Below are 17,106 nucleotides of genomic sequence, written 5' to 3'. Positions count from 1 at the left end.
ATTCCCTTGAGTCTATGTTGAATCCCCTGTTCCCTGTCTCCTGTGTGTTGCTCTTCCTTGGTTTACCCTCTGGTTTCAGTGGAAGACATCCTCAAGTAGCTTTCTAAGAAAGGCTATTCAGGGCCAGGCATGGTGGCTCACACCTGTAATCCCAGCACTTTGGAAAGCCAAGGAGGGAGAATTGCTTGAACCCAGGAGGCGGAGGTTGCCGTGAGCCGAGACTGCGCCACCGCACTCCAGACTGGGCAACAGGGTCAGACTCCATCTCAAAAAAAAAAAAATTTAAATTAGCCAGGCATATTGCCTGGCACCTGCCTGTAGTCCTAGCTACTCAGGAGGCTAAGGTAGGAGGATTGCTTGAGCCCAGGAGGTCAAGGCTGCAGTGAGCTAGGATTACACCATTGCACTTCAGCCTTTCTCCTGCCCTCACATTCAGCCTTACTGCTTGGCTGTGTACGAAATGCTAGGGAGGGTCAGGCGTGGTGGCTCATGCCTGTAATCCTAGCACTTTGGGAGGCTGAGGTGGGTAGATCACTTGAGGTCAGGAGTTTGAGACCAGCCCGGCCAAAATGGTGAACCTCATCTCTACTAAAAATACAAAAGTTAGCCAGGCATGGTGGCGTGCACCTGTAATTCTAGCTACTTGGGAGACTGAGGCAGAAGAATCGCTTGAACCCGTGGGATGGAGGTTGCAGTGGGCTGAGATCACGCCACTGGACTCCAGCCTGGGCGACAGAGCGAGACTCTATCCCAAAGAAAAAGAAATTCCAGGAAGGAAAACCTTCTTCAGAGTTTTAGAAGCCTTGTGCCATTGTGTTGTGGCTTCTAGAGGCTGCTAGAACGAGAGTAATTCTGATCCCTGATTCTTTGTAGGTGACCTGTTTTTTCATATCCAGATGCTTATAGGAACGCCCCTCCGTCCCCAGAACTCTACGATTTCACAGTGATGGGTTCAGGTGTGTGTCTGCTTCCACCAATGAGGCTGCACATCTCTCAGGCCCTCTCAATCTGGAAACTCCCATCCTGGGAATTTGTCTTCAAATACTTCTCTGATGGGATGAACATGGTGGCTCATGCCTGTGATCCCTACTTTTGGAGGCTGAAGTGGGAAGATCACTTAAGGTCAGGAGTTAGAGACCAGCTTGGCCAACATGGTGAAACTCCATCTCTACTGAAAATACAAACATTAGCCGGGCATGGTGGTCTGTGTCTGTAATCCCAGCTACTCGGAAGGCTGAAGCAGGAAAATCACTTGAACCCAGTAGGCGGATGTTGTAGTGAGCCAAGATTGCGCCACTGCACTCCAGCCTGGGCAATAGAGCAAGACTCCATCTCAAAAAACAACAACAACGAAAAGAAACAAATACATCCTTGCTGATGTCCTTACCTCTTTTTTTCTCTATTTTTTCCCAAAGTCCTATATTTCGATGTTGAAATTCCTATACTGGCCTACTGGTTTATGTATTTTTCCCCTCTCCTATTCGCTCTCTTCTTCTACTCACTGGTTGATTTTCTCAGCCTCATCTTCTAAACATTCAGTGGAGTTCTTCATTTCTGCTATCATGTTTTTGATGTCTACGAACTTGTTTTTGGCCTGCAAATGTTCCCTTTGTTATAGCATCCTCTTCCTATGAGTGCAACATCCTGTCTGACCTCAACGAGGATATTAATGAGAGCTTTTTAAGCTTCTCTTCTCCAGCGTAGTTTCTGTTTCTTCCAAGCTTCCTGCGTCTGCTGGTTTGGACCTTGACTCATATATGAGAAACTGGACCTCAGGGCCGGGCGCGGTGGCTCACGCCTGTAATCTCAGCACTTTGGGAGGCCAAGGCAGGTGAATCACCTGAGTTCAGGAGTTCAAGACCAGCCTGGTCAACATGGTGAAACCCCACCTCTACTAAAAATACAAAAAATTAGCCGGGTTTGGTGGTGCGCACCTGTAATCCCCCCTACTCGGGAGGCTGAGGCAGAAGAATTGTTTGAGCCTGGGAGGCGGGGGTTGCAGTGAGCCGCGATGGTGCCAATACACTTCAGCCTGGGCAACAAGAGCAAAACTCTGTCTCAAAAAAAAGAAAAAGAAACTGGACCCAAATGTCAGGGAAGTTTTGGTTCCAACCTTGTGACTATGAGTGAGAACAGAATTTCTAAGACTGTGGTGGACCTGGTTGACCCTGTGCTCAATGTAGGGTGAGGTAGGAGGGGCTGTGTGCTGGGGATCCCCTGAGTCAGTATCTTCAGTGTCTTTCTCTCTCTCTCTCTCTCTCTCTCTCTCTCGCCAGATTCCCCAGAGAAGTTTTCCAGTCTTCTGCCTGGACAGTAAAGGTCAGCCTGGAGCCCCGAGGGGAAGGGGGAAGTTCTAAGCATTCAGCACCTATTCGGACCCTTATCTTCCTATTTGGGATATAGGCCCCATGCCCTCAACTGTGCCTGTCGATCCCCTCTCCCAAGACACTCTATATGTCCCTTTGAACTGCTGCCTTCTGTTGGGGTTGAAGTGGACAGCCCCCGCCACAGGAGACAGGGGAGGGGACCTGGGAGTCTTCCACCCAGTCCTTCTCATTTTGGTACCCTCCTTACCCCTCAGCTCCAGGGGCATCCCTTGCTGCCAGACACCATGCCTTTTGGGGGTTCTATGGTACATATGGCCAGGGGTCCCCGACTTTCCTCACTGCTCCATTAGGACTCAGCCTTAAGCCAGTGACCACTCATTCATCTACTTTCTAGCTTCTAAAAGGTTAATGCTACGCTGGGCATGGTGACTCACGCCTGTAATCCCATCACTTTGGGAGGCGAAGATGGGCGGATCACTTGAGGGCAAGAGTTTGAGACCAGTCTGGTCAACATGGTGAAACCCCATTCACATTTAAAAAATACAAGTAGCTGGGCATGGTGGCACACGCCTGTAGTCCCAGCTACTGGGAAGGCTAAGGCACAAAAATCACTTGAACCCAGGAGGTGGAGGTTGCAGTGAGCCAAGATCACATCACTGCACTCCAGACTGGGCAACGGAGTGAAACTCTACCTTAAAAAAAAAAGAGAGAAGAACTTTATTTATTTACAAAAAAAGAGATGCAACCCAAGGAACATCATTTACAGACAGACCCCTGATCTGGGGGAAAAAATGCTGAAGTATTAACAGCCGCTACCTCTTTGCTATGTTTTACAAAATGTTCTGCAATGATGTGTTATTTTCAATAAGAATAAAGCTATTTATTTTGTAACAGGAACACCCAAAGCCACAGCCACTCCAGTGCCCCTTTGGCAAAACACTCACTTTCCCATATGTAAAATGGGGATAATAACACATACTTCATTCATAAGTCAATATATAGAAATAAAGGTTAAATAAGGTTCTGAGGATTAAATACATCAAGACCTAGTAAGTAAAAGGCAGTGTTGGTGCAGAGTAAGTGCTATATTACACTCAGTGCAGTGATGCAGAGATGCAGCTGATCTCCTAACCTAACCGGGAAGAGCAGCAGGCCACTCGTCTGCTCAGGCTCCATGAAGCCCAAGGCCTGCTCCCGACCCACCCACTCTCCCCATTCTTTTTTGTATAAATTCAGCGGGTACAGTGTTGTTTTGTTACATGGATATATTATGTAGTGATGAAGTGTGGACTTGTAGTGTAACCATCACTCAAATAGTATACCTTGTGTCTAATAGGTAGTATTTCATCCCACTCTCCTCCCATCCTTCCAAGTCTCCAGTGTCTATTATTCCATACTCTACATCCATGTGGAAACACTATCTTGCTCCCACAGTGAGAATATGTGGTATTTGACTTTCTGACTTATTTCATTTAAGATGATGGCCTCGGCTGGGTGCGGGAGCTCACACCTATAATCCCAGCACTTTGGGAGGCCGAGGTGGGTGGATTGCTTGAGCCCAGGAGTTCGAGACCAGCTTGGGTAACGTGGCAAAATTCCATCTGTACCAAAAAATACAAAAATTAGGCAGTCTCATAATCCAGTCTCAAAAGAAATTAATTTAAAATAAATTAAATAATTAAATAATTAATTAAATAATTTTTTAAAAATAGCTTCCAGTTGCATCCATGTTGCTGCAAAAGACATGTCATTCTTTTTTGGGGCACACTAGTATTCCCTGGTGTGTGTATATATGTGTACATGTATACACATATACATACATATCTATATATACTCACACATAGATACATGTATATATGTACATATATGTACACTTACCCATATGTGTGTATACACATTATATATAATACATAGATACATGTACATATATACATGTGTATATATATACACACACACCATACACACACACAAGAGAATACTACTGAGCCATAAACAAATTTTTATATATATATATATATACACCAAATTTTCTTTAGTCATCTGTTGATGGACACTTAGGTTGATTCCGTATCTTTGCTACTGTGAATAGTGCTGTGAATAGTACAGGTGTCTTTTTGATATAATTATTTATTTATTTATTTATTTTTTGAGACTGAGTCTCACTGTGTCGCCCAGGCTGGAGTGCAGTAGCACGATCTCAGCCCACTGCAACTTCCACCTCCCAGGTTCAAGCAATTTGCCTCCCTCAGCCTCCCGAGCAACTAGGGTTACAGGTGCCCACCACCATGTCCGGCTAATGTTTGTATCTTACATGTCGGCCAGAGTGGTCTTGAACTCCTGACCTCAAGTGATCCACCTGCCTCAGCCTACCAAAGTGCTGGGATTACAGGCGTGAGCCACCACAACTGGACTCCATGCTAATTTTACTTATTGTTTTCAACCAGTCATGTTAAGATCCTCCCAATGAAAAGAAAATCTGACCGAGCAATTTCTTTTCCTTCGTGTACCTACCAAGTAGTGGGATTGCTGGAGAGATTGACAGATCTATTTTTAGTTCCTTGAGAACTCTCCAAACTGCTTTCCACAGAGGTTGTACTAACTGACATTCCCACCCACAGCCGCACCCCTCATTCTGTCCACAACCTTCCCTGACTGGCTGGCTTGATCCTTCAGCTTCAGAAAGTCTGAGACCTCCCATGTCTACACACACAAACATTAAAACTCCAGCAATTTGACCTAAAGCACAACAAAAAAAAACTTCATTTTGTGGCCTAAGGGGAAAAAAAACCATTCTTGGCCACCATGTTGATTTCAAAACTGGTGACAGAGCCCCTCCATCAGGCAGGTCACGAGCCCATTACCGCAGGCTAGGCAAGCGAACACACAAAGCTGCCGGACTGGCCTTGCTTCAGGCCCAATCTCCAGGCAAGTGGCTATTTTAATTCTTTTTGATAAAGCTGGAAGCCAACCAACATTGGCTCTAGAGGGCTGACCTTCAGCCAGCATTTGCTCCCACTGAAGGAGGATCATCTGAAGTGCCATTGTCCAGTGAGAAGTCCTGTCCTTACACAGCTGGGCAAGGGTGAGAGCTGAAATGTTTCAAGGTGACTTTATAAATGACTTGAGGTACAACCAACAGCAGAGGTGTCAGCCAAACACCAAATACAGTCAGCTGCCGGAGCACAAGACCAGGCAGAATAGTATCGGGAATGGAGGAAATAAACATTCTCGGTTGCCCACTATGGACTGGGCACAGGGGGCTTCTCTGTGAATCTCCACAGCCCTGTATGGAGGAGGCTGTCATCTCCAGGTTCACGATGAGGAAACCGAGGTTCAGAGAGGACCATTTACCTCCAGTTACATAGCTGGCAAGTGGCAGAGCCCCGTTCCTAATCCAACTCTAGCTGACCTCAGAATCTAACTCTAGGCAGAAAGACAGTCTGAGATAAATGGAAGCCCCTCTATTAATTGGACTTTTAAAACATGCATTATACATATGGCCTCCTATATTGCCTCTCAAATAAGAGACAAACATGGATAATGCTGAGTTGTTTTTTGTTTGTTTATTTGTTTTTGAGACAGAGTCTAGCTGTGTCACCCAGGCTGGAGTGAAGTGGCACCATTGCGCCTCAATGCAACCTCTGCCTCCCAGATTCAAGCGATTCTCTTGCCTCAGCCTCCCAAGTAGCTGGGACTACAGGTGCCCGCCACCATGCCTGGCTAATTTTTGTATGTTTAGTAGAAACGGGGTTTCACTATGTTGGCCAGGCTGGTCTCGAACTCCTGACCTCAGGTGATCTGCCCACCTTGGCCTCCCAAAGTTCTGGGATTACCGGGGTGAGCCACCACGCCTGGCCCTGAGTTCTTAACTGGGGGAAATTTTGCTCCCCGGGGAGCAATACCTGGAGACACCTTTGGTTGTTACAACTTGGGGGATGTGCTACTGGCATCTAGTGGGTGGAGACCAGGGATGCTGCTCAACACCCTAAAATGCACAGGATAGCCCCCTACAAGGAACTGGACAGCCCCAAGTGTCAAAAGAGCTGCAGTTTAGAAACTCTGGTAGACTGCGACCATCCTCCTAGGCTTTGAAGCTGGAATCTACCGCTTATAACGTGTAATTTTGAGAAAGTTACTTCAATACTCCGTGCCTCAGTTTCCTCACATGATGGAATTAACAGTCTGTCCCTGGGCCTAGCCAAAGTAAACAGCTTGTAACACTTTAGCTACCATGTGCCTCTGCAGCATAGCATTACAGAAGCCCAGGTTGGGCCACCAGGCTAGGGCCCCAGCATTAACCAGACCTTCAATTCCTTCCCCCTCTCTTCTTCTATAAAATAGAGATGGTAATGGCTACCCGCACTGCTGAGAGCTGATTCTGAGCCAGGCAATGCTGTAATTACGACTACTTCCAAACAAGAAAGCAAGAAAGAACACTGTGTAGCCCAGTAAAGGCTGATATCGTTCAAACAGCACAAAACCACACTCTCCAGAAATGGACCCTTGGAAATTTCTCAAGCCACCTACCCCATCAGTACCCCTGGGATGTCTACCTTGGCTAGGCCAGGGATGGGTGGGCAAACTAGGACCCATGGGCCAAATCCACTCGGCCACCTGTTTTTGTATCTCCCACAAGCTAAGAGTGGTTTTAACTTTTTAAATTGTTTTTTGTTTTGTTTTGTTTGTTTGTTTGTTTTGAAAGGAAGTCTCGCTCTGTCTCCCAGGCTGGAGTGCAGCAGCACGATCTCAGCTCGGTGCTACTTCCGCCTCCCAGGTTCAAGTGATTCTCCTGCCTCAGCCTCCCGAGTAGCTGGGACTACAGGTGTGCGCCACCATGCTCATTTTTTTGTATTTTTATTAGAGACAGGTTGTAATTTTATTACCATGTTGGCGAGGCTGTTCTTGAACTCCTGATCTCAGGGCGATCCGCCCACCTTGGCCTCCCAAAGAGCTGGGACCACAGGCGTGAGCCACCACACCCAGCCTTAAATTGTTTTTTATAGAGACATGGTGTCCCTCTGTTGCCAGGGCTACAGTACAGTGGCGCAAAAATAGTTCACTGCAGCCTCAAACTCCTGGGCTCAAGTGATCCTCCCACCTCAGCCTCCTGAGTAGCTGGGACTGCAGGTGTGCACCACCATGCCCACCTAATTGTTTTATTTTTGTAGAGACGGGGTTTCATCATGTTTCCCAGACTGGTCTCAAACTCCTCAAGCAACCCTCCTGTCTTGGCCTCCTAAAGTGCTGGGACTATAGACATAAGTCACCGTGCCTAGGCAACATTTTTTTTTTTTTTTTTTTTTTTTTTTTTTTTTTTTTTTTTTGAGACGGAGTCTCGCTCTGTCACCCAGGCTGGAGTGCAATGGCCGGATCTCAGCTCACTGCAAGCTCCGCCTCCCAGGTTCACGCCATTCTCCTGCCTCAGCCTCCCGAGTAGCTGGGACTACAGGCGCCTGCCACCTCGCCCGGCTAAGTTTTTGTATTTTTAGTAGAGACGGGGTTTCACTGTGTTACCCAGGATGGTCTCGATCTCCTGACCTCGTGATCCGCCCGTCTCGGCCTCCCAAAGTGCTGGGATTACAGGCTTGAGCCACCGCGCCCGGCCTTAAATTGTTTTTTATAGAGACATGGTGTCCCTCTGTTGCCAGGGCTACAGTACAGTGGCGCAAAAATAGTTCACTGCAGCCTCAAACTCCTGGGCTCAAGTGATCCTCCCACCTCAGCCTCCTGAGTAGCTGGGACTGCAGGTGTGCACCACCATGCCCACCTAATTGTTTTATTTTTGTAGAGACGGGGTTTCATCATGTTTCCCAGACTGGTCTCAAACTCCTCAAGCAACCCTCCTGTCTTGGCCTCCTAAAGTGCTGGGACTATAGACATAAGTCACCGTGCCTAGGCAACATTTTTAAATCATCAAAAAAAAAAAAAAAAAAGAAAAGAAAAGAAATCAAAAGAATCCTGTTTCGTGACACATAAAAATTATATGAACTTTGAATTTCCCCATCCATAAATAATAACCGATTGAAACACAGCCAGGCCTGTTCCATTATATAACTATGGCTTCTGGTGCAGGAAGCAGCAGAGCTGAGTAGTTATAACAGAGACCACATGGCCACAAAGCCAAAACTATTTACTGTCTGACCGTTTACAACAGCAGTCTGCTGACCCCGGGCTAGGCACGAGTTTTCCACCCTGACATGATGAACTTTATCAGATTCCGATGCTGGGGTCCCACCAGCATCTCTAGTGGGTAGAGGTGGGGTACCCGGCATCTAGATTTTTCAAAATCCCCCCACCAGGAAATTCTAACATGTAGCCAAGAACGAAAACCCCTTATAGGTCTACAGCCAATATTTGCATGCAGGCAGCTGGCCTTTCAGAGCAGAATTGCATGGCAGTGAAATGGGACTCATTAAAAAACCAATTCTGCCTCCTCATCCCCAACTTTATTTCAAGCCCTTCTGCACTCTGATCCACACTCATTTCTCTATTCTCTGAACTGTGACCCCGTTCTCATGCCATGGAAAATCAGTCATCATTTGCGACCTCACCTACTTAGGAGTTCTGGCTTCTTAGATGGCCCAAGCCTTCAGGACAAGATCCCAAATGTCTCCCAACTCCAGAGGGCTCTTTCGTAACTGAACTCTGTGTTACTTATTAGTTTGCATCAATGTTTACGCTGACTCAGGGCAGTACTCAAGATCAGCAACTTCCACACAGAGTCTCAACGAACCAAGAAAGAGCTGGGCATGGTGGTTCATGCCTATAATCCCAGCACTTTGGGATTTGTGAGGATTGCTTAGCTCAAGAGTTCAAGACCAGCCTGGGAAACATGGTGAAACCCTGTCTCTCTAAAAAATACAAAAGTTAGCTGGGTGTGGTGGCGCATGCCTGCGGTCCTGCTACTTAGAAGGCTGAGGTGGGAGGACTGCTTGAGCCCAGAGGCTGAAGCTGTAATGAGCCGTGATCATGCCACTGTATTCCAGTCTGGGCAACAGAGCAAGACACTGTCTCTAGTAATAATAACAACAACAACAATAATAATAATAATAATGAACTCCAGAGAGGCCTATGAGGGCTAGTCGCTTGGATGGATGGGGAAACTGAAGTTCCAAGGCTTGATGGTACCTGCTCCAGAAGATCACACAGCTTGGTGGCAAAGCTGGATCATCCAAATCCATCTTTTTAGCCACTCTAAGCTAAGAGAGGAACGACGCAGTCCCCCAACAAAGTATGTCCATATTATTATAAATAGGGTGACCCCATGTCCTGGACTTGCTGGGACAATTCCAAATTCCTGTGAGGTTTTTTGTTTGTTTGTTTTTTTCATTAAAGTGGTTTGAGAAAGGGTACAACAGCCTCCACTGAGTGCCCCACAGTGGCATTTTGAAGATGGCATGAGACCACACCTACAAAGTACTGGCACACTTAAAGCACCCCATGAATGGTAGTGGCTATTACTGTTGTACCCATCAGCTTTGAATTGGAGTTACTGAGAAGACATCTGCCTTCCCCAATGGAACCCAAGTTCCTGGAGGGTGGAGGTCATGGTTTCCAAACATTTTTGTGACCCTTCCTGCTACCAGATGCAGGCCTTATGCATGGGAGGTATGCATGAATGTTTATGGACCACGTAAACATATCCTAAGAAAATAAAGGATGGAGGCAGAGATTCAGCTACGAGGGTATTCCTCACTGTGCTGTTGATAATAGCAAAAAAATAAATAAATAAAAGGAGAAACAGCCTGAATATCCACTACTTATAGGGGATTACTCATACTTTTTTCTAAGAGACAGGGTCTTGCTCTGTTGCCCAGGCTGGAGTGCAGTAGCACAATCATTGCTCACTACAGCCTTGATCTCCCAGGCTCAAGCAATCCTCTTCCCTTAGTCTTTCGAGTAGCTGAAACTACAGACATGCATCACCATCCTCAGCTAATTTTCTTTTTTTTTTTAGTAGAGATGGGGGTCTCATATGTTGCCCAAACTGGTCTCGAACTCCCTAGTTCAAGCAATCCTCCTGCCTTGGCCTCCCAAAGTGCTGGGATTACAGGCATGAGCCACCACACTTGACCACATTTTTTTTCAGAGATGGGGTCTTGCTATGTTGCCCAGGCTAGAGTGCAATGGCTATTCACAGGAACGATCATAGCACACTGCAGCCTCCAACTCCTAGGCAAAAGCATCCTCCCTCCTCAGCCTCCTGAGTATTTGGGACTACAGGCTTGCACCACCCTGCCTGGCCAGGACTATTCATACATTTTAAGGCGCACCCATTTAAAGGAACACTATGGATCCAGTAAAAGTGTGTTGTAGGCAGGGATTGGCAAACATTGTCTGTCAAGGGTCAGAGAGTAAATACTTTAGATCTGGTCAGTCTCTGTCCCACCACTCAAATCCTCCAGTGAGGCACAAAAGCAGCCATAAACTAGGCATAAATAATAAATCAATGAGCTTGGCTGCATTCCAATAAAACTTTATTTGTAGACACTGAAATTTGAATTTCATGTAATTTTCACGTGTCACAAAACAATCTTCTTCTTTTGACTTTTTTTTCAATAACTTAAACATGAAAAAACCATTCTCTGCTTGCAGGCCATAACAAAACAGGCAGCAGGTCATAGTTTGCCAAGCCCTGTGTTAGAAAAATACTTAATGTTGAATGAAAAAGTGAGTTACAGAATGTTCTGCATGATTCAAGTTTATAAGTTAAAACATATCTGCACAGGAAAAAAAAGCTGAAGAACATACAACTGTTAACAAACATCACAGGGGTGGAATTACGGGTGATTTTGTTCCTCTTTTTTGCTTATCTATAATTTTCTGAATTGTCAACCACAGACAATCACTTTGGTAATTGTTTTTAAGTGCAATAAAATGAAGACAAAAAAGAAAAGAAACAAAACCAAGTAGGTAGAGCTACAAAGCACTCAGGTACTGAGATGCCTACGCTAATCTGCTCAGAAAATGACCCTAAATGAGATGCCTGCTCAAGTTCGTGTCGATTCGCCCGGGCTTCAGCTTCAAAAAGACCGCCTTCCACAACCATCAGCCTTCTGGAGGCCAAGGAAAGAAAGCGGGTAAGGGGTGACCCTGTCCATGGGCTGATCTTTAGGTACCTGTGTGCTCCGAAGCACCCTCCTCCAAGCAACGTCATCCCCAAGTCCAGCCTCCTTCCTCCCCTCCCGCCAAGGCCAGCTGGAGTTTCCAAGGCAGGCACCATCTCCCCAGCAGCCAACTCAAGCCCGTGTTTCTTTGGATAGGGGTGGGGGTAAAGGGGGTGGTGCTAAGAGGACATACAGCTTGACTTCAAGGGGAGGGAAGACTGCGTAAGTTTGTAAAAGATCATGGTCATTCCAATTGCAGGCTTACTTACTTTACTTCGCGATCAGGGAAACAGACCTTGCACTTGGCAGGACTCATGTTGACCACCCCGCCAGCCAATCCCACCGGGCTCCCGCAGGGGTGCAGAGCATGCACCCCTTAACCGCCTGAAGCCGGCCCGAGGCCCAGGACCCAGCAGGACAGCCAGTTCGCGACCCGGAGGCCGAGATGCGGTCCTAGAGCGCCGCGGGCGGAGTTCTGCTGCAGCCGGCGGGCACCCAACTTCGCGCTGCGCTTGCTCCATCCCGAAATGCGCCGTGCGCGCCAGAGTCCCGGGCCTACGCGCCCGCCCAGGCCCCGCCCCCACACCGACCCCGCCCCAGGAAGGCCCCTCCTTCCGGACAGAGCCCCGCCCCCGGGCCGGCCTATCTCCGACCAGCCGCTGACCTTGGGCAGCCTAAGTGAGCTGCGGAGATATATTTTTTTAAAGTCTCTCTTCTGCTTTGCTCCCCAGCTCCTCGACTGCAGAAGAGTTCTAGGGTGGCACACCCCTACATATTGGCGGCAATTGATATGCTTGAATACACACACGATAGGGAAGCGGTGGAAAATATGGGAAATTTAAAATGTGAGTCAGAGGTCGCCACTGTGCCCGTTTAAAGTCCCTGTTGTCAAGTCGACTTTTATTTTCCAAATTCCTGGTTTCTCTCATCTTTTCACCTCCACTCCCAGGGACAGGTGGCCGCGCGATCACCCAGTGTGCTTCTAGCACGCAGTTTCCACCACTTGGGTCCGCTACTAAAGCGAGTGCCTCCAGGACAGGGAAGACCCCAGCAGCCCGGTGGCGAAATAAACTGGTAAGACTAACATTTACTAAGTGCTCCTTTGTTCCTCTGTGTCACTTAATCCTCATGGCAATCTTATTGTTTTTATCCCCATAATACAGATAAGGAAACTGAGGCCCAGAGATGCATGTTATCTGAAGTGCCAGAGCCCAGGGTCTTGAACTCAAACTGACTCCAGTTAGAATAAATGAATGAGGCCGGGCCTGGTAGCTCATGCCTGTAATCCCAGAACTTTGGGAGGCTGAGGCAGGCAGATTACTTGAGGTCAGGAGTTTGAGACCAGCCTGGCCAACATGGTGACACCCTGTCTCTACTAATAATACAAACATTAGCCGGGCATGGTGGTGCACACCTGTAGTCCCAGCTACTCAAGAGGCTGAGGAGAATCACTTAAACCCAGGAGGCAGAGGTTGAAGTGAGCCCAGATGGCGGTACTGCATTCCAGCCTGCGTGACAGAGTGAGACTCCATCTCAAAAAATAAAAAATAAACGAATGAATGCTTCTTCAAGTAATATTATAATAAATACAAAGAACCAAAACACTACCTAGAAGTCATCGCAATAATAATAAAGGTAGCCTACTTTCATAACAAACAAACCAAAAATAATGTAAATGCCGGCCAGTAAATTCTCTTCCGGGTAATCACTCTGTGGTTCTCCCAGTGTACACGTTAATTAAATTTGTGTGCCTTTTCTCCAACTAATCTGCCTTTTACAAGTTAATTTTTCAGTGAAACTTCAGAGGGCAAAGCAGAAGTTTTTCCCTTGGTCCATACAATCATTATGCATTCTATGCATGTAACAACATTTTACATGTATCCTATAAATGTGTAAAAATATAATGTATCAGAATTATGAAAACAGGCCGGGCACGGTGGCTCATGCCTGTAATCCAAGCACTTTGGGAGGCCGAGGTGGGCAGATCACTTGAGGTCAGGAGTTCAAGACCAGCTTGGCCAATATGGTGAAACTCCATCTCTACTAAAACTACAAAAATTAGCTGGGTGTGGTGGCGAGGTGGCCTGAACTCCCAGCTACTCCGGAGGCTGCGGCAGGAGAATCACCTGAACCCAACAGGCAGAGGTTTCAGTGAGCTGAGATCAGGCCACTGCATTCCAGCCTCGGCAACATTGCAAGACTGTCTCAAAACAAACACACAAACAAAAACATAAGAACAAATTTTAAAATACAATTAAATTCACTTCACAGGCAGGCCATGTGCAGTGGCTCATGCCTATAATCCCAGCACTTTGGGAGGCCAAGGCAGGCAGATCACTTGACGCCAGCAGTTCAAGACCAACCTGGCCGACCTAGTGAAACCCCATCTCTACTACAAATATAAAAATTAGCCTCCAAGGTGATATATACCTATAATTCCAGCTACTCAGGAGGCTGAGGCGGGAGGATTACCTGAGCCCAGGTAGCCAAGGCTGCAGTGAGCCATGATCTCGCTGCACTCCAGCCTGGGCAATAGAGTGAGACCCTTTCTCAAAAAAAAAGAAAAGAAAAGAAAAGGCACAGGCAGGGCCACACTTCCAGGGGGTACCAAGTACTTGGCCAGAACATAAACACCCTTGGCCCTTGTTTAAGCAGCCATGCCTGACAGCAGTGGATAGCTACGCTCTAACCATATATTAAATAACATTTCAACAACAGGTTTAAGAAAAAAAAAACAGATAAACAAAATTCTCAGTTCTTCAAGTTTCTGGGAAGGTGTTCACAGCCTTGTTTTCACCTCCTCCAAAAAAGTAACCCACTATATCCCGATTTTTAGAGTTTCAAACCAAAACCAACAAGTGTTTGCCCCCCTAATGTCCCCAGTGTAAATGTAACCACCTCAAAATAGGGAAAGCAATGAAAATCAAGAAATGAAGCTATTTCAAAATACCCCAACCCTACCCAAAGTCAGTTAGGATCATGCAGAAGAGAACGGCTTGCCAGCATACTTGTATTGCTCTAGATTTTTATTCTCTATTGCAAAAACCCCGACACTACTTAAACACTGTATAGATATTCTTACTTCTCTGCTAATACAGCCTGAAAGACAGCCTCACGCATCTCACTATGACCCAGGGTCTCAAATAAGGGATTTCACTTAGATGGGTGGGCTCGTCATTTCATCATAGTGATCATGACCTTGCATTTTTCTCTAATTGCATTATTAGGGAATAGAAGATGGAAAGAAATGAATAATATTCAGTTGGTACAAAACTAATTGCAGTTTCTGCCATCCATTAAAAGGGATTGCGAAAGCCACGATTACTTTTGCACCAACCTAATATCCACCTCCAAGCACACCACCACCTTTATACAAACATCCGTAGTTGTGCTTTTTGATGAAACAGTTCAAGCATGGCAGTAGTTGCTGTCTCATGCATTAAGCCCTTCCTCTCAGACTTCCTAGAGGCTCAATTTTACTTGCTGGTATTGCAGAGGGAAAACCCAGGTCAATGAACAATACACACACAAAATCAACAAGAAAATCCGTATGCACATGACCAACAGCATGGTGGAAAGACCGTGCCATCCATGGGCTTGAATTTATCCTTCCCCTCATGGATGGCCTTAAGTAAATCCCTTCTCTCCACTTCCTCATCTATAAAATTATCCACATATAATTTGCCTTCATTTTTGCAGAAAAGCAAAATGAAATAATCCCTTTCAATATATGGGTGGGGGGACTGTTACATTAAGTATAGACCAGAAGTGAATGATTTTTCTAAAAAAGGGCAGTGATGCTTAAGGGGGAGGGGAATGTATGAATGGTTAGTTGCTCTGTACCTTGTATTAACTTAATACAAGAACAACTCAAAGACAGGGATCCTCTTTCCCCCAAGCTCCTAGAAAACATTTTAGGAGGCCGGGCGCAGTGGCTCACGCCTGTAATCCCAGCCCTTTGGGAGGCCAAGGAGGGCAGATCACGAGGTCAGGAGTTCAAGACCAGCCTGGACAACATGGTGAAACCCTGTCTGTATTAAAAATACAAAAATTAGCTGGGCATGGTGGTGCGTGCCTATAATCCCAGCTACTCAGGAGGCTGAGGCAGGAGAATTGCTTGAACCGGGATCCGCGAGGCGGAGGTTGCAGTGAACTGAGATTGCGTCACTGTACTCCAGCCTGAGCTACAGAGCGAAACTCCATCTCAAAAAAAAAAAAAAAAGAAAAAGAAAAGAAAAGAAAAAGAAAACATTTTAGGAGCTAAAGAGACTTGAAAAGAGAGTTTCTGCCAGCCCCTTCCTAAGTCAATAAATGAATAAATTAAACATTATGGAAAGATCCTTGGCATTTCACTCAGGGGCACATAAAAATATTTATAGACAATTTAGTTTCCTGACTTGCTCCCAGCTTGGAGCTGATAAGAGGTGTGGGCTGGGATGACAAACAAGCAGCTGGGAGGCTGCACTGCAAGCCCACCCAGTCTGCTATCTGGGAAAGTGGAGATGCCAGGTCCCTGGTGTCCGCTCCCTTTCCTGGTATTCCTTCACCTACCTTCGCCTGCAGGCCCCGCTCTGCATGTCCAGACCCCACCCCACAGAGCGTCATTCGCCTTCCTGGGATCCGAGGTCTGCCTTGCTAAACTGTTCTTACCTCAGTGATCCCAACATGGTCGTAAATGGTGGCAGGAAGGGACGCTTCAGCACTCATCTGCTGTTTTGGACTTTATCCTTTTATCGGGACACTTTACCTGCCTTTTCAATCCTCTTCCTCCTCCGTGGACACAGGTTACTACACCTTCAAGGTGTAAGCCCAGCCAGGGCTTGGGAATAACCATGAGCACAGGCAAGAACTTTGGAGGAAGCCCACCCAACTAATGGCTACTGAACCACCTCTGGGCCATCCACCCCCAGCACTTGCTCCCACTCGATCTCAACAATCTTCTACGATAGGCATTAGTATTATCCTGCCTCAACAGAGCAGGAAATTGCAGCTCAGAGAGGTAATAGGAGAGCTCTGAATCCAGACCTAATTGTGGGTCCTGGGCCCTTATGCCGTGCACTGGATCTAATGACCATGATTGCACCATGGGTGCTGCTTTGAGTGTTGTGCTCACGGCAAGTCAATAAAGCCTGATCCCAACCCTGTGAGGGAGGTAACACTATGACTTCATTTTAGAGGAAACGGAGGCACAGAAAGTCACAGAACTTCCCCCAAGTCACATGATGGCTAGGTGGAGAAGCCAGCATACCAGCCTCCAGCCTCAGCCACCAGCATGTTGTGCTCTTAACTACTCCACAACTCTCTGTAAAAATGGTGGGGAATGCCCTGGCCTGTGGGCTCTCAGACCCCTTGCCCTGGCCTCCCTAAGGACAGAGGCTGTATCTCACCATCTTTGCATCTGCAGTGCCAACTAAGTGCCTGGCACCCAGCAGGGTCGCAATAACTGCTCCTGGGCCAACAAATGGATGGGACAAACCTTGGCTTCCCCACCCACCATTTCATCCCTTAGTGTGTCCTCTCTCTTGCCTAGAACCCAGACCACCTGCGGTCATTTACCAGGGAGAAAATGGTTCTAAATTAACAATTTTTTTAAGAGAGATAGGGTCTTGCTCCTTTGCTCAGGCTGGGGTACATTGGCACAATCATAGCCCACTGAAGCCTCGAACTCCTGG

General features: G+C 46.8%; 1 protein-coding gene and 1 long non-coding RNA gene across 12 annotated transcripts in view; one reads left to right on the top strand and one right to left on the bottom strand.

Moving 5' to 3' along the window:
* The window catches only part of ACACB (acetyl-CoA carboxylase beta), a 166,411-nt gene that overhangs the window by 113,515 nt on the left and 35,790 nt on the right, over positions 1 to 17,106 (bottom strand). The window contains exon 1 of one of the 11 annotated variants that reach the window (XM_045365882.2): positions 11,704 to 11,965. The exons of the other annotated variants lie outside the window; for them this stretch is intronic. Within the exon in view, the coding sequence (XP_045221817.2) occupies positions 11,704 to 11,750 (47 nt within the window). The 5' untranslated portion in view covers positions 11,751 to 11,965. Of the gene's footprint in view, positions 1 to 11,703; positions 11,966 to 17,106 lie in introns of those variants that run through there. 11 annotated transcript variants of the gene reach the window in all.
* Positions 12,074 to 12,508, top strand: LOC135966326 (uncharacterized). Its single transcript, XR_010579582.1, has 2 exons — positions 12,074 to 12,279; positions 12,384 to 12,508. It is a non-coding gene; the product is annotated as an uncharacterized lncRNA (long non-coding RNA).

The sequence above is a fragment of the Macaca fascicularis genome, chromosome 11, assembly GCF_037993035.2.
Source record: "Macaca fascicularis isolate 582-1 chromosome 11, T2T-MFA8v1.1".
Classification (NCBI taxonomy): Eukaryota; Metazoa; Chordata; class Mammalia; order Primates; family Cercopithecidae; genus Macaca; species Macaca fascicularis.
Note: the sequence above shows the minus strand (reverse complement) of the source record. Positions and strands in the feature narration are given on the sequence as shown.